Below are 21,693 nucleotides of genomic sequence, written 5' to 3'. Positions count from 1 at the left end.
CACTATTCTCTCTGTTGGGATCATGACCCAAAAGTAAACCTGATAATTACAAAGAATGTCTCATCCGTGAAATATGAATAGGAGCTCCGATTTTTGCTCTTTTTCTTTGTTTCCCCTGGGGGAAACAAAGGCAAGTGAGTGTTAACTGGAATTAAATACTAAGTGCTTTCAAACCAGTCAGGCTTTCCAGATCATTTGAAATGAAGTCCTCAGGATGATTTCCAAATTGAATTAGTGGATGTTTATAAAATTGTTATACAGGCAAAGCTCTGAAAAAGTAGTTTCAGGGGTCTTCACTTAAGATAGGAGTGAACAGACTGCAGCCCAAAGGCCAAATCTAGTCCACTGTCTATTTTTATAAATAAAGTTTTATTAAAACACAGCCTCCCAGGGCGCCTGGGTGGCTCAGTGGGTTAAGCCTCTGCCTTCAGCTCAGGTCATGGTCTCAGGGTCCTGGGATCGAGCCCCGCATCGGGCTCTCTGCTCAGCGGGGAGCCTGCTTCTCCCCCCGTCTCTGCTTGCCTCTCTGCCTACTTGTGATCTCTGTCTGTCAAATAAATAAATAAAATCTTTAAAAAAAAAAACACAGCCTCCCCCATTTGTTGCTGTATTGTCTAAGGTTGTTTCAGTGCTACTGCAGAAGAGTGGAATAGTTTTGGTGGAGACCGTACGGCCCACAAAGCTGAAAATAATTACAGTCTAGACCTTTACAGAAACGGCTTGTTGGCCTCTGAGTTTAGAGATTAATATTAATTTGATATAGTAATTTATAGTTATTATCTACGTAGTTGATCAAGCATACCATTCTCTTCATTTCAATGTCTTCGCTATCTTTATTTTGCAAGTGTTTTTTAATGATCAGACCTTTGCAACTCTCGATGTTTTGAGTGATGATATCTGTGTTTATGCCTTTTTTAAAAAGAATTTATTTATTTATTTATTTGAGAGAAAGAGAGAGCGAGGGAGAGCATGAGGAGGGGAGAGGGGCAGAAGGAGAGGGAGAAGCAGGCTGCCCGCTGAGAAGGGAGCCCGATGCAGGGCTTAAACCCAGGACCCTGAGATCCTGACCCGAGCCGAAGATAGATGCATAACTGACTGAGCCGCCCAGGTGCCCTTAAGTGTTATATATTACACATATATTTTATTTCTATTATAAACACTCAAATATAATATAAGCCATATTATATTCATATTATATTGTACAATATAATTCTATTATATTCACTTATAATTCACTTATAATTCAATTACCCTCCTTATCGTAGATCCCACCCAATGTATAAATATTCTGACTTTCCAGGGATGTCTTTTTTTTTAATATTTTTATTTATTTATTTGACAGAGAGCACAAGTAGGCAGAGAGAGAAGGAAGGGAAGCAGGCTCCCTGCTGAGCAGAGAGCCCGATGCAGGGCTCGATCCCAGGACCCTGGGATCATGACCTGAGCCGAAGGCAGAGGCTTTAACCCACTGAGCCACCAAGGCGCCTCTCCAGGGATGTCTTTTTAAGGGATGCCTGGCAATACCTGTCAAGGCTGGTGCTAATATAAGTGGAAAAACACATCCCACAGCAGAGTTTTTGATTATCCACTGTTAAGATGCTTTGGCTGCAAATTACAGAAACCCAACCCAAAGTGGCTTAAATAATAAAGAGATTGATTATATTACTTTACAAGGAGCCCATAGGTAGGCTACTTTTAGGACTCGGGAATGTCTTCTTGGCCATCATCAGCGGGTCACTCTGTTCTTTGGCTGGCTTCCCTCGTCACAAAATGACTGCAGCAGCCCCCGACATCCCAGCCTCTATAGCAGCACAAAGAAGCAGAGAAGTAGGGACTCTTCATCAGGTATCTTTTTAACAATAGAGGAGTGTTTCCCCGCTGCTTCCCAGTAGACCTCCCTCCCTTCTCCATTCCCAGAATGGCAACATCTGCCAGTGCCCAAATCCACAGTGGCAAGCAGAAAAAAATCACTGGAATTGGTTTGACCTCAGATTCCTTTCCTGAGCCTGGACTGGGTACTCACCCCAGGCTGCGTGCGTGACCACTAGGAGGGTGAGCACCTAGCAAACCAGGGAAAGAAAAAAATTGGTGGGGGACATAGTAGGGTAAAGGTGGGTTTAGATTAGAAACTATCGGTATACGTGATGGCAATGTCATCCGTCATTGCAAAGAAGCAATAGGGAGGAAACCATTCTTTGGTCACGTTTATTTGCTTTGGTGTCTAGCATGGGCCTTGGCATAGATCTGTGGCTCAGGAAATATGTGAGAAATTGAAGGCAATGGATTTAGAATTCAATCAGAGCACGTTTATTTATACAGTGTTTTCCGTGTTGTGAAGAATTATTTCACATGTCCCAAAGAATAATCAAAAGCAAGGATGGAAAAGGAAAGGATGAAGACCCTAATACTTTCCCTCTAATTACGTCATTGGTCCGGTAACTGGCTTTGTGAGAGCTGTTTTCATGGGAGCAACTGGCAGAAATTTGGAAGCATTCCCAAGGCTTAAAGTTTATGACTTAAAGATATTTGATTCCCTTCTTACTTGTTCACTATAAAACAACAGCTGTCAAAAGAAAGTCTGTAGCACTGGCCCCTTATGCTGATCAAAAATCAGACCATGTGTAGACCCTTGTCTGCCTACCTTTTCAACTTGAACTACAAGCTTTGGCTTTAAAACAAGTAATGATGAAACTTCTTTAATTTGGAGTTTAATTTCCTTAACAATCCAGGGCATTTCTTTGGGATAAGTGATCTTTGTCTTTTTGTTTTCCTACCTGCTTTCTTTCCCTTATGCTCCAGGAAAGAAACATGGCTTAAGGAAAAGACCTGCCAAAAGCCATTTCTCTTGCTCTGATATTTGGAAACTTCTGTCTCTGCAAATATAATGCCTACCTACGCTAAGTTAAAAGCATTGTTTTTGATTTAAGGAATATGCTGTAAGAAGTGCAAGTTCGGATGCCTGGAAAGACGAAAGAAAATTTGATCGTGACTGGTTATTACAGCAAGCAGTGATTATCAAGAATGCCTGGTTAAGGAGAAACCATCCTTGAGCTTTTCAAACCCATGGCCTCCCAGCCATGTGATGAGCTTCCCTACGTTGCGTTTTGATAGAATAACAAGACATGATCAACAAATCAAATATCTCAATGATTTTCTGTAATAGAAAAACACCTGCTTTGAGGCTCAAAAATCTACAAGGTGTTTTTTATTTCCTCTTAAGGAAAAATTTCAGAACAGATAACTTTGCCAAAATAATTTCTACAAAGCGGAGAAGGCTTCTTAGCATTTAATTTAACGGGAAGCATGGTGACCTCCAAGAGCTGACTCCCTTTACAACAGCGAGAGAGACTCACAGAATGTTCTTCTTTTCTGACCGCAGCTTTGCTAATTTCACCACCACTTCAACATGTAAACTGCGAGGATTAGTACATTTCACAAGTACTTTGTGGAGCCTCCGCTCTGAGGAGAGGCATCTGTATTGCTTAAGAATGCCATAAATATTTTCTTCCCTGAGAAACATAGACACTTTGGAAACAGATTTTGAAAAATCTAACCCACAGGGTGCTAGCAGGCTAAAGAAACAATGCTTAATTCATTGGGGTTCACACCAAGAAAAATTTCTCAATCGCCGTGTTTCTACTTGCCTCCTATTACAATCAAGGTTAATGGAAGAACTGCTAGAGAGAAGGTGATATATAAACGGAAACTTTGACCTTTGAACTTGATTAAATAACCAGCAGTCTATAGCATGGAAGATTTCTTAAAACATGAGAAAATATATAGTGAGATCCAAACTTGACCAAACAGTGGGACACGTTTGGGCTTGAGTACGTTGTTTGCAATGTTTTCCATGTAGATTGTTTTCTTCCAGAATTCTAACTTGTCACTCTCTTCAGCCCTAGATCCGACTAAAGAAACTATGGGGGTTAACAATCTTCTCATCTTTTTTCCCCCAGTAGAATGCTTGCTTGACAAAGGGTTGGATTACCAGGAATAAGAGGCTTAGGATAAGAAAGGACCTCCTAGACTAAATAGTCACCATGTGATTTAGTGGGGGGAACCCCCACCAAAATTCAAAGGCCCCTGAGAAGCCGCACCTCGTCCTTTAAGACTGAACATGAACGTTAGCCTTCCCAAGCAGAGTTGGAGACAGCCTTCTCGCTTCTGACCTCCCACTTGCTAGATGCCTCCACTCAAATGTTTCTTCATTTCGCTTTAGTGAGTTTTCCATGTATCTGTCTTTGGCACTAAACTCTGTGTCCGTTCACCTGGGTTCATAGCGCCTGGCTCCGTCTCCCCTACAGCATGGGCTGTATCGGTGTTGGGCGGAGGGATGGATGGAGCGGGGATGGATCCATGTATGGGGACGAGCCCGCTTTCCGGGGGGACGACGCTGCTTCAACAGATAACTTGTATAGTATAAATTGTATTCCCACACCAAGGAGATCCGTCATGTTCTGTGGCACAGTATCCGGGGACAGAGAATATTTGTTTGCACACCGAGGCCAGAACGCTGTTTCAGCTCCTCTCCTGAACCTCTACAGTGAATCCCAGTTCAGCTTTCAGACTGGAGCATCGCACTGGTCACATCGGGTCCCCTATCCTTGGCTCGCTGCCGCATTTCCTGCCAAGAAGTAGAGGTGTCCACTTTCCTGCTAACTACCTCCCCCTTTGTATCAGGACTACCCTCCCTTCTGTTTCTCCAGATGGACTTTGAAAAGGCAACTCAAAGCAGTAGGGACAATTTCAAGTCCATTCCACTGAAAATGGCGATGGCAATAACAACTGTCCCCAACCTACCCAGCCGCCTTTTCCTGGGATGGGTCTTTGTCTGGCGTTTTGTCATCAGTCCTGCCAGGTTTTCAGTGTTGACTTACACACACCAGATGAACTTATACCACTGAGATGAATCACTGGAAAACACTAGACATGGCGTATGGGCACAAGGAATGGCCCTCAGGTGCCAGGACCACTAATAATAACGTAACTTCCTTGACAAACCTTCCTGTCCCAAACTGGAAAGAAAGTATCTGATTTAGTCTTTTTCTTGCTTTCGGTTTAGAAGTCTGTGGCTTGAGAGCCCTCAAAAGGGGAGGTGGATGGAGACTAAAGGATGAGTTTGAGTTTTAGTGAGGGATAAAATACAGTTTTAGTAAACATTTTGATAAGACATCCACATCCATTGTATAGCTCGCCTTATCCACATTCATTCATATAATTTAAACACTGTATTTTGGTTCATCAGAACAGTCATGGGAACTTGAAAAGGAAACAGATTTATATACGTATCCGTGTTCTCGGAGGCAAACAATCAAGCAACGAGTCTGGATAACTTACGCAGAAAAGGGATTTAGGGAACCTAAGAAATAGGAGGGATCATGGGACCCTCTAAGCAGCTGCCTATGAAGACATCACCAGCGCCATAACAACAAATCTGGTCGAACCTCTCATCTGTCCACTCCCTTTCCAGAAAACATGCTACACCAGAATGGCAGGCGTAACAGATGCTTTACGTTGGCCCAGACCCCTGGTTTCTTCCAGATCAGGGAGATGTGAGTAGGAAGATTATTTCAGGAGTTCCAGCCAGGTCAGAAACTCTGACTTGTGAGTCACCTTCTCGCCGTGAAGTTGAGCTCCACGGTCTGTGTGTTTCAGAGGACCCCACTGAGCCGTGAGAGCCTCTACCTTCGCGCGTGCGTGACAAATGAGGCCTGGGCGAAAGGGTTTTGTAAAGCAACACCACCACTGCTTTATTCTAGAATAATTTTAGATTTATAGAAAAGTTATAAAGACAGTTACAGAGTTCCCTTACACCCCTCAGCCAGTCTTCTTTAATGACCTTGTACCCATGTAACCTTGGTACGCTTATCACCACAAAGGAACCGATATCGATACGTTGCTATCAGCCAAACTGCAGACTTTGATCCGATTTTACCAGTTTCCCCACGAAATATCCTTTCTCTGACCCAACATCCCATCTACGATAAGCCATGCATTTGGCCGGGCATCTTTTTTGTTTTTCTTTTCTTTTCTCTCGTTTTTGAAAATGGTAAACATTTCTGATCTCACACAATTTCTAGGACTATCACAACCTGGCTGCTCTGGTTTAGGTTCTGGTCTGTGGGGTTTGCCGTCAAGCTCAGCGGGGACCGCAGTCATCTGAAGGGTGGACGGGGGCAGGAGAATTAGTGGCCCGGCCCACTCGCAGGGCTGCTGGCTAGAGACCCCAGGTCCCCACCGCATAGCCCTTTTCATAGCACTGCTCATGATGTGGCTTCCCCCAGAGTGAGGGATTCAAGACAGAAAGAGCAGCGGAGACAGAAGCCACTGTGAGCAGTGCTTTCTTTTTTCTTTTCTTTTCTTTCTTTTGGGGGGGGGTGGGGTGAGGCAGCTCATTCCATTGCTGAACAGCTCCATTTGCTGAGAAAACGGCCTTCCTGTAATCTCCTCCTGGATCCTTGCTCTGGCCAGTGGAGGGCTGGACAGGAAGTCTCTCCATCCACCATGTTTAGTCCTCAAAAGACAGAAAGAAAAAAGAACTAGTGTCCCCTGAGTCTTCCCCACCTGCCAAAGACACGCTCATGCATCCATTCAGACAACGGTTCATCATCAGATGCGGTTCCGCACCTGACCTAAACAAGGGTGAGATGCTTCACACACAGAAATGGAAGGCTGTTTACTCAAAGAGCCTGCTCTATTCCCCTACCTGTAGACAGGAATCTTGTAGAAAGATAGCCATAGGCAGACTCGCATTTCTTTCCAAATTGAAAGAAATTATTATTTAACCGGATACGTAAAAGCTCAACAATTTATAAACATTTTTTATTGTTCTGCCTCAAACGGAAACTGAGATTGGGTATGGGTCAAGCATTGTGACAACTGGGAGAACGTGACTCTTCGGGAGTTGGGTGTCACATGGTTTGCGCCTATACCTGGCCTCTAGGTAGAGTTATGCACAGACCAGGGCTTCTCAACCAGAGTGATTTTGTCCCCACGGGACATTTGGCGACATCCAGAGACATTACTGGTTGTCCCCACAGGGACTGGGTGGGCTCTCTGGCATCTCGGAAATTGAGCCCAGGGATGCTGCTAGATATCCTACTGTGCACAGGACACTTCCTCCCAGCAAAGAGTTACCAGCCCCCAGCATCGCTAGACTCAAGTCTAGTGGTTAGGTGCCGTCTCTAAAGGGCCACTTCCCGTTCTGCCACCAAGTGTCTCTTTTATAGCCTTTTCCCTTCCCTTTTAACTGAGCTCCCCTCGCTGCCGGTGAACTCCTTCAGTTTGCCTTCTCTGAGAGTCTAGGTTTCTGGTCCAAGTCAACAACGAGGCAGCTGTGGTTGGGAAAATTAAGGGAGGTGGTGCCAAAAGGCATTCTTTCAAACTTCCCTCAGCAGGAATTTTCTGGAGATTAGAAACAACCTAGAACCTTCCTTTGAGGCTAGGATGGAGTGCAAACTCCAAGACTTGCCAGGTGTGCTGTGGCCCAGGGTCACTTATCCATGCTGACCTGGGGTGAGTGTGAGGACTGTCTCATGAAGTGAAAAAGAGAACGTTTGTATCCGTTGTAAATAGCTAAGCATTTTTTAAAATTGTAGGCCACTATTCACAAAGATCACATTTTTTTTTCCTATAAGGAGGCTTCAAGATATTGTTTGGAATCTTGGAATTTGAAGTACACATTATCCTTGTGGGATTATGTGAACTCTCATGCTGGTGGGAATACAAATGAGCGAACCTACCTGGAAAATGTTTGATGTTACCTAGTAGAGGCCAACATTGCATACGTGCTAGCCTGACTACACAGCTTGTACATGTCTCTCCCAGAACAGTGGTTCTTAGATTTCAGCGGGAACTAGCCCCTGGTGGGCTGGGGAAAGCACACATTGTGGGACCCCACCCCAGAGTTCTTGAGTCAGTAGTTTTGGGGTGGGACCATAGAATTTGCAGCTCTAAAGAGTTTCCAGGCACTACCGATGCCAGTGGTCCCAGAGCCACATTCCTAGAACCACTGTCTGAGAGAGGATCTTGGACATGGACATAGCAAGACATGCACGACATTTCTCAAAAACATTGGTCCTGAGCGTCTCAAGCTAGAAACAACTCAAATTTCCAGTGAACCGTGGTATATTCGTACTGGAAAGCAGTATAGAGCCACCTGAATGAGTGATCCCCAGCCACCCGCCTCCACGGGATGAATTTCCGAAGTGTTGATGAATGACATAAAAGAGGCAGGAGAGAATACCTACAGTGTGACTCCATCGGGGGAACCCAGAAGTCGGAAAACAAACTGTATTCTTTATAAATGCATCTGTAGATGGTAAAACTACAAAGAAAAACACATGCTTGATTATTGCAAAAACCAGAGCAGTGATCACCTGGGGGGAGAGGGAGGGAGACACACAGGGGGCTTGGGCATGAGCAGTAGTCTACCTCTGAACTTGGCTGTTGTGGTGTGGGATTTGGCCTCCTATTATTTATTTAAACTGCACCTTTGTAGTTATACACATCTTTATATATGCTACAGCTTCCATTTAAAAAGAAGTTAAAAAAAAAAAACCTATCTTTGAAGAAAATGTCCCCTATCTATCTATCTATCTGTGTGCTGGTTCTTTGACAACTTGCTTGAATTTTAGGATCTGCCCACTGGTTATGAAAACTAAGTCTCTTTACCTTTACTATATAGTTCGGTTATTCTTTTGGGTCAACGATTAAAATGAAGGAATGCTAGAATGTTGTTAAAGAAATATACCCTTGTTACAGTCAGAGACACATGGAGGTGTGAAGTGATGAACAGTGTTACAAAGTAAAAGTCCTGTCCTGTTTGGAGAATGGCTTTGAGTCTTGTGTTGTTAGTATGTTTATTGTCATGTATTTTATAATAAGTTATGGGTAGGCCATATAAGTAATCATCATCTAGACACTGGAGATAAGAACATACCCATAGTGAGAGGTGGCTGTCTCTTCACCGCATTACAAGTGACTTACTCTTGTCCCCCTGTACAAACCTCATAGCTGCAAGGGTGCAGGCTCTTACGAACTCTGTCCATTTTGTGGGAGGAGAGGCATTCTCGCAATATTTCTTTGCTTTTTGAAAGAAGAGGGATTGACTGTGTCTGTTGATTATACTGTGATATCTTTTGCCTCCAAAAATCCGGAGAGAAGGAATTGGGAACATCTGCGGCCCCACAAGGATCCTGGGAATGCTCATTTCTGGTTAAGAATGTGCATGCTGTCTTTTCCTGATATCAGCATTTGGCTTTGAAATTTTATTGGGCTGAGTCTCCTTCTGGACGACACTTTTGAGTGTATCCTGTTAAAAAAAAAAAATTCTAAATCCTCCTCTTAAACCCAAGTTTCCTTGCAGCACGGGCTGCATTTCCCCTACTTGACCACGGTGTGGATTCCCGAGGTGTGCCTCCCACACGTTAGGTTGACGGTTGTGTAATCTTGAAACGCATTCTCGCCATGATGACTGGCAACGTTTTCTGATGACATCCCAGGAATTTGATTGCAGCTGCCTACTGATATGAGTAGTATCTTTATTATTTGGAGAGTTAGCCAGACATGCTACGTACGTTTGTTGCAAGTACAAGATGCTGGAAGGGTATATCCTTTACTTATTGTAGTGAAAACTTCGAAATGACCCAAATGTCCATTTAGTAGGGGAATGGTTAATAAAACTACAGTACAGCCACAGAGATCTACAGAGAAAGTAAACCTGAATTCATGCCTATGAGTCAGGGTTCCCATGAGGCATTTGATGTACACCGTTTCATTAAATCTCACAACCACCTCATGAGATTCCCATTTTATAGAGGAGGATGCTGAGACTTGTCCCAAGTCACACAGTTAGTAAATGGTGCAGCAATAGTTAGATCTGACTTCTCTAGACTCCCAAATTCATCTCCTTATCCAGTTACACTCTACCAGCTTATAAATGTCAAGATCATATGTTCTGTTGACTTTCCTCTCGTGGAGATTTGATTCAAGATGACGTTGGTTTGCATAAATATGAAAAATAGGAAGCGACCCATTTAATAGCAGCAGCAGACATATCTAAGTGTCCACACTCAATTAATTCTGAGGGAGGTAAGTTTCCTGTACTTTCACGATTGAAACAAAATTTGAGAGCATACGTCAAGGTTCTCGTTGTGTGTACTATCCAAGTCAGGGATTTCTGTGTATTTTCAGAGCCATTATTCTGCCTAAAATGTCAAATTAGGAGCGGAGTAAGTGAGAAGTCATGCTTTTGCTCAAATGTAGGTATTGATGGTATAAGATACCACATGTATGCTTCTGTTTACAACTTTTCTTTCTTTTAATACTTACAGATGGACAGAAGAGAAAGAAATCTTTGCGAAAGAAACTGGATTCACTAGGAAAGGAGAAAAACAAAGACAGAGGTAAGGGACAGAAGGAACTAGAGCCGAGGCATCTTCCATGGAGCATAATGGTTGAATTTGGTGGAGTTTTTGAATTGAATAGATTTATGCATTCGACTCTATTATGCAAACTGGATTTCTACAATGGAATGTCATTAAAGCCTGTTTGGGTCTACTCTTTTGTGTTTGAGTGGCCCTGTACTGAATTGATGAATTCAACTGGTTTGAGCAAGTGTGACTTGGGCCAAGTTTATGGTTCCAATTATGATGCTGGCCAATCAGCAGCGCATAAGAAGACCCTGGGTTGAGTAGCCATGGACAGCATCTCTAACGCTAACCAGCTGTCTGGCAAGGCCAGATCGTTAGGCAGGGCTAGTTGAATGAGAAAAAGTTTGGATTCGCCTACCATGACTACTGGAAAGAAACAGTCTCATCTTCTTGGGCTACAGGAGATGGGCCATTCTCAGCAATTTTCTGTCCAATCACAGCATGCTTATTTTGTCCTATATGTTTTGGGAATTGTTGACTCTCTCCATACTGGTTTGTGTCCCCCTCTGTGTCTATTTAGGGAACTGACACATTAGCCACTCTTTCAGAGGTATTTATGGTCATTTTAAACTAATATTCATTGAGCCTGCATAATGGACACCTGGGCCCCATTAGCGCAGCACAACTCTCTGTGGCTTGTTTGTATGGTCCCATATGAAATGACTGCTGAGTGGTGTGGTTGTGTGAGTGTATTTCCGTTTTATGTGACATAATGAATGAGTGTTGAGTGAGCCGAGCCATATGTCTCACCTTGAAGTTCTTTTCTATAATGATTGAATTTCTGCTTGCAAAATAATGAAAGGCAGTCAAACCGAAGGTATAGAAATAAATGCACTATGGTCAGTACCGGGCAAGACCTAGTCCACACCATTGATCCCTGACTCTGCGCCCGTGTCGTGAACTGTGCCTAAAGTGTCATGACATTTGGTTCTTTGGACTAAAAGGAGATAAAGAATTTGAAAGAATGGGGAGCCAACGTTTTACTTCCCTTAGAGCATGATTTCTCAACCTGGGTCTATCGACATTTTAGACTAGATAATTCTTTTTTTTAAAAAAATTATGCATTCATGAGAGAGAGAGAGAGACAGAGAGAGAATGAGTGGAAGAGGGGCAGAAGGAGAGGGAGAGAAAATCCTCAAGCAGCTTCTCCACCCACCACAGAGCACCACGCAGGGCTGCATCCCAGGGCCCCAAGATCATGACCTGAGTCGAAATCAAGAGTCGGCTGCTTGACCGACTGAGCCACCCAGGCGCCCCCAGACTGGATAATTCTTTGTTATGGAGGCCGTCCTGTTCACCGTGTGAGATGGTTAGTGGCATCTCTGGCCGCTACCACTGGATGCCAGTAGCACCGCACCCAACCAGAATATCTCCACACATTTCAAGTGTATGCCTCGGACTAGAGAAAGGGATTGAAAATGTGAATGATCCGTGCCTCTCGCTGCCGAATCTACTGCCGGAATGATCAAGACAAAGGGCATAAGCTCTTGTCCAGCTACCTGTCGCCGTGTGGCTGACTGTGTTCTAGTTCATCGGTCTGTATGTTCTTACCTTCTTTGTAAGTGAAAACTGGTAACCAGGGTAGCTTTTTTACCTGAGACCCTTACTCGTCCTATGCCTGCCATCCATCACCTTTACCTCGCTAGATTAGAGAAATTCTTAGTGTTTATTGAGAGGATTAAAGGAGCCACTCAGACTGGCATTAGTAATGTGTATCTTTGAAGTTGGTTTACTCTAGGATGATGATACTGATCTGAGGACTGAATCCTCATAATGGAAATGTTCGGTGATTCTTCCAAACTGCCCGTTCAGGCTAGACCAAGCAGAACGAGCGTTTTTGCGGGAGATGATTGAGTTCCCCCAGCAGAGAGAGATGCGTGTGTGCTTGCTTCGGTTACAAAACAAGAGGAAGCAGGAATGTGAATGAGCAGAGAAGGGCGGGCCAGGCGAAGTGATTGACCCAATGTGTACTGGGCCATTATACATTTTTCAGACCTTACTGTATTTTCATATTACATAAGCTCAGGGAAAACTTGGCGGTGTTCTGGAGGGCTGTACAGGTTGCTGGCTGGGAAAAAGGAAGGCAGGTTCTGGTGGTCCAGAGAAAAGATACATTGCCCAACCAACTAAATTAGGGAAAAATATCAGGCTCCGGGGCGCCTGGGTGGCTCAGTGGGTTAAGCCTCTGCCATCAGCTCAGGTCATGATCTCAGGGTCCTGGGATCGAGCCCCGCGTCGGGCTCTCTGCTCAGCAGGGAGCCTGCTTCCCCTATCTCTCTGCCTGCCTCTCTGCCTTACCTGTGATCTCTCTCTCTCTCTGTCTGTCAAATAAATAAATAAAATCTTTAAAAAAATATGTTGGGCTTCATGGCAAAAGAGGGTTTTTTTTTTCTCTTTTAAAGTAGCTCTGATATTTAAAAAGATGTCCTGGGCTTAAGTGAAACTTAATCACCGGGCATCTCTGCGGAACAGAGAGTCCTGTCTGTGTGCTCCCATCCATTTCACGGCCGCCCTGGGAAGCAAGGCAGGAGGGGTCAGCGCGCCGGTCTTGCCGAGCTGTAATGGTTCACATGATTTTCTTGCACTTGAACATTAACATTGGGGTTCCTAACAGCTGCACATGTGGAAAATGATAATCACTGGAGTCCAAAAGTAAAAGAAGGAAAACAGGAAGCTCTCAGTGACCTCTTGGGTTAGGTCATCTAAAAATAAGTAGGAGCAGCTTTTTAGAATCCAATTGGTCTCCCAATAAAGAGTGATTCATTAAGTGTTTGATATGCTGCTGGATTAATTGATTCAATCAGAATGAATCACGTCCTGTATTTTATTTAATTGCCTTGACATCAGACACAGCAAATCACGTGACACCCCCGTGTCCTCCCTGCCACTTAAGCCAGTGCCCGCATGACTCTTAATTCCGTATGGAAACAAATTCAAGACGGATGCTGGGTGGGAAAACATATTTTCATCCAGAAGAGTTCCAAGCCCTTAATTTCTCTTAGTTAAATTACTTGGCAACCAAAAGCGCTTTTTAAACTTCCAGAACTTCAGCAAATTTCTTTCATGGGTCCAAAAGAAATCACTTTTGGGGAAGCGATTTTAAAATAGCCACTTCATTCCAGTTCATGTGGTTCCTAGTCAGAGCGCAGGGAGAATAGGTTTTACTGCGGCATATGTCTGGGACATAGGTCCCCACTTCACAGGACATTTCAGACTAATATATCTGCCATCTATTTATTGACATGAAACCTGGGGATAATTCAGGTCTGGCACATTTCTTTAGGCGGAAATAGTATCATGCCATGTTTTATTGTTCCTCGGCGTCCAAGTATGTTACTACACGCCAGCTATGACGTAGCGCTGGATAGGAATAGTTGATACAACTTTATTTTGCATCACATTAAATAGCAGGATACAAATCAAGTATCAGTTATCACTATGTAGAAATTCTCAAAGAGAATGTATCGAATGCTGTCTTTGAGTGCTGTTACTGGAGACGGGAGAATCCTGGGGAGTGCGATCCCAAGAGAGAATAGGAAGGGGCCACCTCACGCAGGACTGTGTGAGCCCCCCCCACGGTGCTTGGTCTGTACGCTGAGAACGTTGAGACACCATCAACGTGCACTACGGAGGGCGCCTCCTAGTGGTGTGTTTCAAGAGATCGCCACCCTGTAGTGGAACATGAACTTGTTGGGCCGTGGGGGGCGGGGGGTAAGATAAGAGTGGAGGGAGGAAGCCTGATTCTTGAGGTGAATCCCTTCTGGGGAGAGCAAAGGCCAGGATGGGACCAAGGGAGTGAGTGGAAAAGGTGGCATGCAGGAGAAAAGTAAGGGGAGAGGAGACGGTCAAGGTGATGGGAGATGGGGAATTCGATGGGCCATTTAGGTAGCCATCCAAGCTGCCAAGAGTGATGGTAGCTTGAGGGTCTGACTGCCGGTCAGTCAGTGCCAAGAGAAGAGAGCGATGGGCAGGAGACAAAGGAGCCTTGTGATAGCTGGTTTCTGCCACACGGTGGGAAGGTGCAGATCTAGAAATGGCAGTAGGGAGCAGAGGATGGCAAGCCACCTCCTGACCCCGCCATTCACGGGCTGGGAGAGTGCACAGTTGCTGCTAATGAGTGCAGCAGGAGAAGCAGTCTCCTCGGTGAACACGTACTGTAGATTAGAACGCGATACACACTGTCCCCGGCCCCAGAACACTGAGTCTTGGGAAATGTCCATCTGGTTTTAAAAGCCTATTATCAACTGTATTAGCCACTATCAACACAGAGTCTCCAGGGGTTTTTTCCCCTGAGAGAAGAGCTTTGAACCCACAGATAAGCATGTATGCCCAATGTTTTATTTACACATGAGGAGGGTTTTGCTAAATAGACTTGCAATGATTCCTCAATTTCACAATAGCCACATTTTGAGAAGAAGTCACAGTCAAGGAATCCGGCCTAGAATTTTCCAGATTCTAGACACTGCAACACAAGTTTAGGGCATAGGGAGGCCTCCTTTCTGAAGCTTGTAAGGGTTCTCGAGAGAAAGCAACAAGAAACAAGAGACCACATCAAAACTCTATCCCCGAGAGAATAAATAAACTCAGCCAGGAAAGAAAGCCTAGTAGGGAAAACTAAAAATCTGTTAGCAGGTCATCTCTTGAGTGAGAATCAAAGAGAAAGAAAAGTCAAAGAACGATTTCATGTGTCCCATCTACTTAATCTGTGTCAGTTGTTCCCATTTGCAGAGAGAGTGGCAGACTTTGGGACGTTGAAAATGACAGGTACCAAAGGACACCAGTTTTCTTCTTTTTTCTAGGGATAGTAGAAACTCTAAATGAGTCCAGTTGGTTTTCCTCACATGGCAAAACTGGCTAAGAGAAGAGTCAGTAGTCCCCATCTCCTGTGACAACCCTGAAGTGAGCGTGCCTACGTGAGCGGACAAGTGTCACTTGATACATTTATCATTGTCCTTTCTGCTGTTGTCACCCACCCCCCCCCCACAGTTTTTGTGTAGTCCCCATAGCTGTCAGCCTTGGCACCCGCATGTTTCTAGACTCTCCCCGGGTTTTCTGAAGCAAGACTCTGCTTATTCCCATACACAAGAGAGCACTGACTTACACCATACATCCTGGGGTGTGTGGCTCGTGGAATTGCTATTCTAATTGTGCCAGTAGAGGAGATGGCCTTTTATCAATAGTGAGTATCAGATCTTGCTACGCCGTCTAAACCGATCACTCAAAAACATGCCGAAATTTTGGTTTGCGTTATTATCGTATGCCACCTAGTTTGTCGATCAAGAATGGTAAGCATCTCCCGAAAATCCCCAAATGCTGACGTTTTGATTTTTCACTTCAAAACAGACTGCATGTTGTGATGGAACCCGAGGTTCAGACTTCCTAAGTGCCATTTCAACGTAGACTTGGCCATTAACCCGGTGATGGTACCATGTTGCATGGACCAAGGAGGAAAGCCTTTTAAAGCCTCTTTCCACCTGATCTGAAGTTAGCCTTTTCTTTCAAAGAACAAACCCTCAGAATTGTTTCCCCGTGATCATTCTGGTTCTACTCATAGGGTTATAAAAACAAGGAAGAAGCTAGACTCCCATATTCTGCTGCTAGATGTAATTTTGAGTCTAAAAGAAATAATGCATTGAATTTCATCATGAATGCTTTTTGGCATAAATCTAAAATAATGCCCAAGAGGTGGCCGGCCCTAAGGATCAGTGTGCTTATTACAGTGTATGTGTATGAATGTGGAAACAAAGCAACTGTGCGTCCATCTCCAAAGGAAGCAGTAGATTTCTGCGATAGGCTCCTTCCCCCAGATTGTCCTTACTGGAGGATTTAACACATTTGATCATGGGAGCGACAGCCCCAGCCCAGCAACCGGAGGCAGCCAGTGGGGACAACAAACACAGAGGGAAAAGCAGACTTTCCCCGAGCTCTCCCCTGCCTCTCGGGTCCTCACTCACCCCTGCCTCTCGGGTCCTCACTCACGTATCTGGCTCTTTTACTGGGAACCCCAAAGTGTATCCACTTCACGAAACTTCAGTCTTTGTTCCATGCACCTGAGAGACACCTGTGTAATTCTTTACATACTCCCGCTGCCCCACGCGCCCCTTGCTCTGGACCCTTCAGGAGCGAGCACTACACCTCTGGTGAGCTTTGCGCTCCCGTCGTGGTAGCTGTTCTGTGAGTCCCTGTGGACTAAGCAGATGCACCCAGACCTCTCACGCCTTGTAAATTCTGGGGGCTCTTGAGACACATAAATCCAAGACTAACGGTTTGTAAGATGGTATCCTTGTGAGGATAAAGCATCGTGTACATTCTGTCAAAAATGTCACATTTCTCCATACAGTTCTTTAAGACATACTTGAGATATGTGGGGAAAAAACTAGCGGCCTGAATTTCTGAAAACCTATGTTCTTTACCCATACCGGCCTCCTCGACAGTAATAGAAACTTGGGCCGCTCTGATACACGCCGAAGTCCTCCCTGTATCTGGCTGAAGAAGAATCAGTTCTTCGGGAACCAGTCATTTGAATGCGGCTGCGCTGGGGTCTGAAGCGCGGGTGCGAGCCTTCACTGGCCCAGCCGTGCCTGAAAGTGTTTTGTTTTTTGATTCCAGAATTCATCCCGCAGGCATTTGGAATGCCCTTATCCCAAGTCATTGCAAACGACCGGGCCTATAAACTCAAGCAGGACTCGCAGAGGGACGAGCAGAAGGATGCGTCTGATTTTGTGGCGTCCCTCCTCCCGTTTGGAAATAAAAGACAAAACAAAGAACTCTCAAGCAGTAACTCATCTCTCAGCTCCACCTCGGAAACACCAAATGAGTCAACGTCCCCGAACACCCCAGAACCAGCTCCTCGGGCCAGGAGGAGGGTGAGTTTGGCCAGGACTTGCTCTGACACTACTGCTGAAACAGCCGAAGCATTACTAGGTTATTCCCTGAGTCTCTCCACTCTTGTGAAAACTGGAAAGGGAGCCCAGGGATCTGTCCACGACCCCATGCGGGAACAGCGTGCCCTGGGCCATGTGGCATGTGACACAGCCTCAAAGCCTTTTCCTGACCACTCTCAGAGCTGCTGGGTGCCCCTCCTTGGATCCCCATGTGTGTGCCCCGTGATGCCCTAAACATTCTAGAGCATCACTGTTGGTGGTGCTCTAGCGTGATCTTCTGTCGTTCTACGGACTTGCCCTCGAGACTCTTGAGGGCTGGGGGCGGGGCCGGGTGTTTCGTTAGTCTCTTCATCTCTAATCCAAGAACCACGCCTGGTCCCCCAGCGACCTGACGACCGGTCTTCATAAGCAAGGATATTTTTTTTTATCAATGGAACTTTTTTCCCCCCACAAGAAACCTACATATATATCGTGTATCATCTATCATCTATCTGATATAGCGTATCATATATCATATATATATATATATATATATATATAGAGAGAGAGAGAGAGAGAAAGGGCACATATGTCCTCTTTTTTTCTTTCTTTCTTCCTTTTTTTTAAAAATTTACATCCTCTTTCAAATCAATTCTGTAACAGAATCAATTTCTTGTTTCAGGTTTCCTGTTTCAGTACAGGAAAGCTGAGTTCTCGGGCAAACTGGTTGGTGATGGGCTGAGTCGGTCGAGAAGCATCTCTAAAATTTCCCAGGTCCCTGGGAGATCTTCTCTCCTTCTCCTCTTGCCTGGAGACCACCCAAATCTTTGCCACCTCTAGCCACTCACTACTGCTCTAGTCAAAACCCCAAACACTTCCCACTTAAAATCCACACTCAAGACATCTCCAGGATAAAGGGGTACCTGAGCCACTGCTCTTTTTCAAGGCGTTGGCTATGTTTAAAAGCGGAGAAGTGCCGACTTCCCAGGGTATTTAAATGGACGTGACAGAACTGTTCTACAGTCCTGTCATCGTTTGCGTGTCTTAAGGCCATAACACCCAGACCCCACGTGTGCGCTTTGTGGGAATCGGGGGCCCAGGCAGCGGGCCTCCCAGACGCCCTCCCCTCTGTCCAGGCCTTGCTAAGACACGAGCCGCAAACCCCTTCCTCTCCGCTTCATCAGCCGGGAGTGAGGGGCGGTGGCTGTGCGGACATGGCCGGTGCCCTGCTCCCCTCCGCTCGGCCTCTGCCAGTCTCAGGACACCAGAGCCCTCCGTCCACCTGCCGGCACCTCGCCCCTGCCCAGGGCTTTCTCCGACGGTCAGAGGCACCAACCCATGCAGGTGATAGGCTGCAAGGGCCGAGACATTGAACGTCACCTCCCGGCCCCTACCAGAGTTGCCCTTAATCAATGACTCTTGAGGCTTGTGGTTTAAAGGGCCCAGCACCCTGCCCCTGACCACAGTTGGCTCTGAGCTGCTTGACCCACACTGTCTCCCAGACGTGCCGGGGGCTTGGGCACGACGAGCTGCATACGGGCTCGTCATAGACTGGGTGACGCTCTCCACCCGCTGCCCTCCCTCCCCTTTCTCGACCCCCTCCCCCCTAGAGCCGTCTCCCAGGACCACGTCCCTGATCAAGCTCTTGGTGCCAGTTCTGGGGGGAAGCCCAGCTAGGGCTGTCCGTGGGATCCAATGTTACAAATCTACTTCCTCGAGTCCCAGTCGAGATGTTTGGTTTGTATTCACGAGGCTTCTCTGACTTTACCTCATTCGTCAAGCATGTGATCTTTTTCTTGTTTCAAGAGACGAAGTGGTTGGGTCACAATACGACAGCGCACCGGCCGCCCCCTCCCGTCTTCCGTGTGGCGAATGTTGTTGGTGGAAATGGTCACTGCCGTTCCCCTACCCTGTTGTGGTCGTTTCCTGACTTCCTCGAGAGGTGTTTGCCGCGTTCCTTTTACGGCACGGACGGCACGATCCGCCGCAGCGGCCTGGTTTCAGGGGGATGCGCGCTCCCGGGCGGAAGCGAGGCCGCCCGGCACGCGAGGGGGCTTGCTCTTGTTTTCTCCGCCCGCGCCCTTCATTCACGCCTGTGTGTGGTTTGCAGGGCGCGATGTCAGTGGACTCTATCACAGATCTTGATGACAATCAGTCGCGACTGCTAGAAGCTTTGCAACTGTCCTTGCCTGCCGAGGCTCAGAGTAAAAAAGAGAAAGCCAGAGATAAGAAACTCAGTCTGAATCCCATTTACAGACAGGTCCCCAGGCTGGTGGACAGCTGCTGTCAGCATCTTGAAAAACATGGTAAGCAGATTTGTCTGTCGGTGATGGACTGTGAGAGATTCTCGGTTATTCAAGCTTCGTGGATTTAAGCACCCAGTTCAGTGCTTTGTTCATCCGCTCAGACTCTGGGCTGAAATTTCCTTTGTGAGGAAAGTTTACAGATCTGACTGTTGGCTTTAGAGAGTACTGGGCTATACATGATTATGGGAGAAAAAAATCAACTTGATGGTGTTCAGGCCACCCAGCACCCAAGGGTCCTCAGACGTGAGCCTGGAGGCCAAGATCTATTGGGCTGGGTCTGTCCCCAAGCCTCTCGTCAAACACAGCCCAGCCACTTTTATCTTTTTTTATGCATCGATGTTGCTAGCAAGGCTTCCTTTAAAAAATAAGAGTCTAGCTACTTTAAAAAAAAAAAAAAGATTTACAAACCATTCTTGGAGTAGAAAATACATGGCTTTTGACAATTTTCTATATTGCTATTTGCATTTTTGTGGAAAGATGTTCGCTTCAAACTTCTTCACAATGACCCTTTGGCAACTCTATACCAATTAATATGTGACTTGAAAATATCCTTCTTTAAAAAATTTTTCTCAAGTGTAGACTTATTGGCTCATCAAACTGCTATTTCCATAACCTGAGCGTGTTTCCTGTAGTGTTAGCATTTATTTTATGGACACGAGAAAAGTTAATTGCTTTTTTACTATAAAATAATACGTTCATTGTAATCAAGAGAAAAAGAAACAGAAAAGCAAAGAAAATTCTGAGGCTATCATGGAGACATAACTACTGTTAATATTCTCATCTCAGTTTTCCCCATTTTCATAAAAAATGATTAAGGAGATACCTAATTATCTTAATCACTAGATAACATGTGGATGACTTAACAAAATGAGTACATACTGAAGCTTTATTTGTCTACGCAAATTTTTTTTAAAGATTTGTCTGAGAAAGAGAGAGAGCACGAGTGTGGGGAGGGTGAGAGGGAGAGGGAGAGAAACCCAAGCAGATTCGTGCTGAGCCTGAAGCCCGACGTGGGCCAAAACCAAGAGTCAGATGCTCAGCCGACTGCGATACCCAGGCGCCCCTCTGTACAAAATTTTTATATGTACCTGTGTGTATGTGTGTATCTATCTGTCTCTGCTCCTAGGAAAGCACACTGGGAGTAAGGAAAATGCCTTCATATTTTGAATTCCCAACAGTTAGTATCACGATTAATATAATGTAGGTGTTCAATAAATATTACTTGCACAGAATTATTTTTTAAAATAGCTTAACGAAAGTGTTCAGTACCATGAATATGTAAATTCAGCCTAAATTCCACTGTGAGGCAGAAAAAGAGACTCATGCTTTTACAATTATAGTTTTTCTCCATAAAGAATGTAGAGAGTGAACCGTAAGCAGTTTGAAGAGTCCTAAGTGAGAAAATTCTACTCCAGTCCTGCAAAAATCCAGTGCCAGGCTGAGTAAGTCTTTACGTGAAAGAAATCTTGGTATGTCTTTCTATTTTCTTTTTCAAAATGAATTTTCATGAATTATAATTTGTAAAATACCATTTCCTTGAAGCTTACTAAGAAACTGGACAGTTCTTTCTTATTTTGGCGTGGTTAACATGCAATGTAGGGCCTAAAAGAAAGAAGATTATCCTGTCAAGGACCTGATTCTGCTCCTGGTTTCCATGGTGTTTAGTTCCAGAAAAATACAAGACATATTCAAATGCAAACAGAGATTCATCCTGGTTACTTGAAACCAATGCAAAAAAAGCAAGTCTCAAAAACAATTCTCTCGTAAGACTTTATTTGCCCATTTGGGAAATGGGTAAGACAGAGTCATAGTCACTGTGTCCTTATAAACATTTGTCAGAGATCTTTTCATTCCCTCCACAACTGGTCTTGGACAGTTATCTTGACTCTTGTCTGTGTCTGTGTATAACACCCTTCCCTACTTATATTTCACCCAGATGCTTTCTGTACTATTAGCTCAAAATTCCTTAAGCATCCTTGATTTCCCAGAAGCACAAAATAAAAAACAAAACAAAACAAAACACCACCACCAACAACAAAACCAGACAAAACAATGGAGGCTCAAGCCCTATTACATTTCTGGGATTGGAGC

The 21,693-nt window shown here is 45.0% G+C and overlaps 1 protein-coding gene across 1 annotated transcript in view; it reads left to right on the top strand.

Annotated features, from left to right (window-relative positions):
* Positions 1-21,693, top strand: part of ARHGAP6 (Rho GTPase activating protein 6) — a gene marked incomplete at its 5' end in the record, with an annotated part of 482,519 nt that overhangs the window by 417,232 nt on the left and 43,594 nt on the right. The window contains 3 exons of the mRNA XM_080831214.1: positions 10,335-10,406; positions 17,043-17,299; positions 19,407-19,602. Of these exons, the coding sequence (XP_080687340.1) occupies positions 10,335-10,406; positions 17,043-17,299; positions 19,407-19,602 (525 nt within the window). The remainder of the gene's footprint in view (positions 1-10,334; positions 10,407-17,042; positions 17,300-19,406; positions 19,603-21,693) is intronic.

This window comes from Martes martes, assembly GCF_963455335.1.
Source record: "Martes martes genome assembly, chromosome: X".
Lineage (NCBI taxonomy): Eukaryota > Metazoa > Chordata > Mammalia > Carnivora > Mustelidae > Martes > Martes martes.
This window is presented reverse-complemented; position numbering and strand designations above follow the sequence as displayed.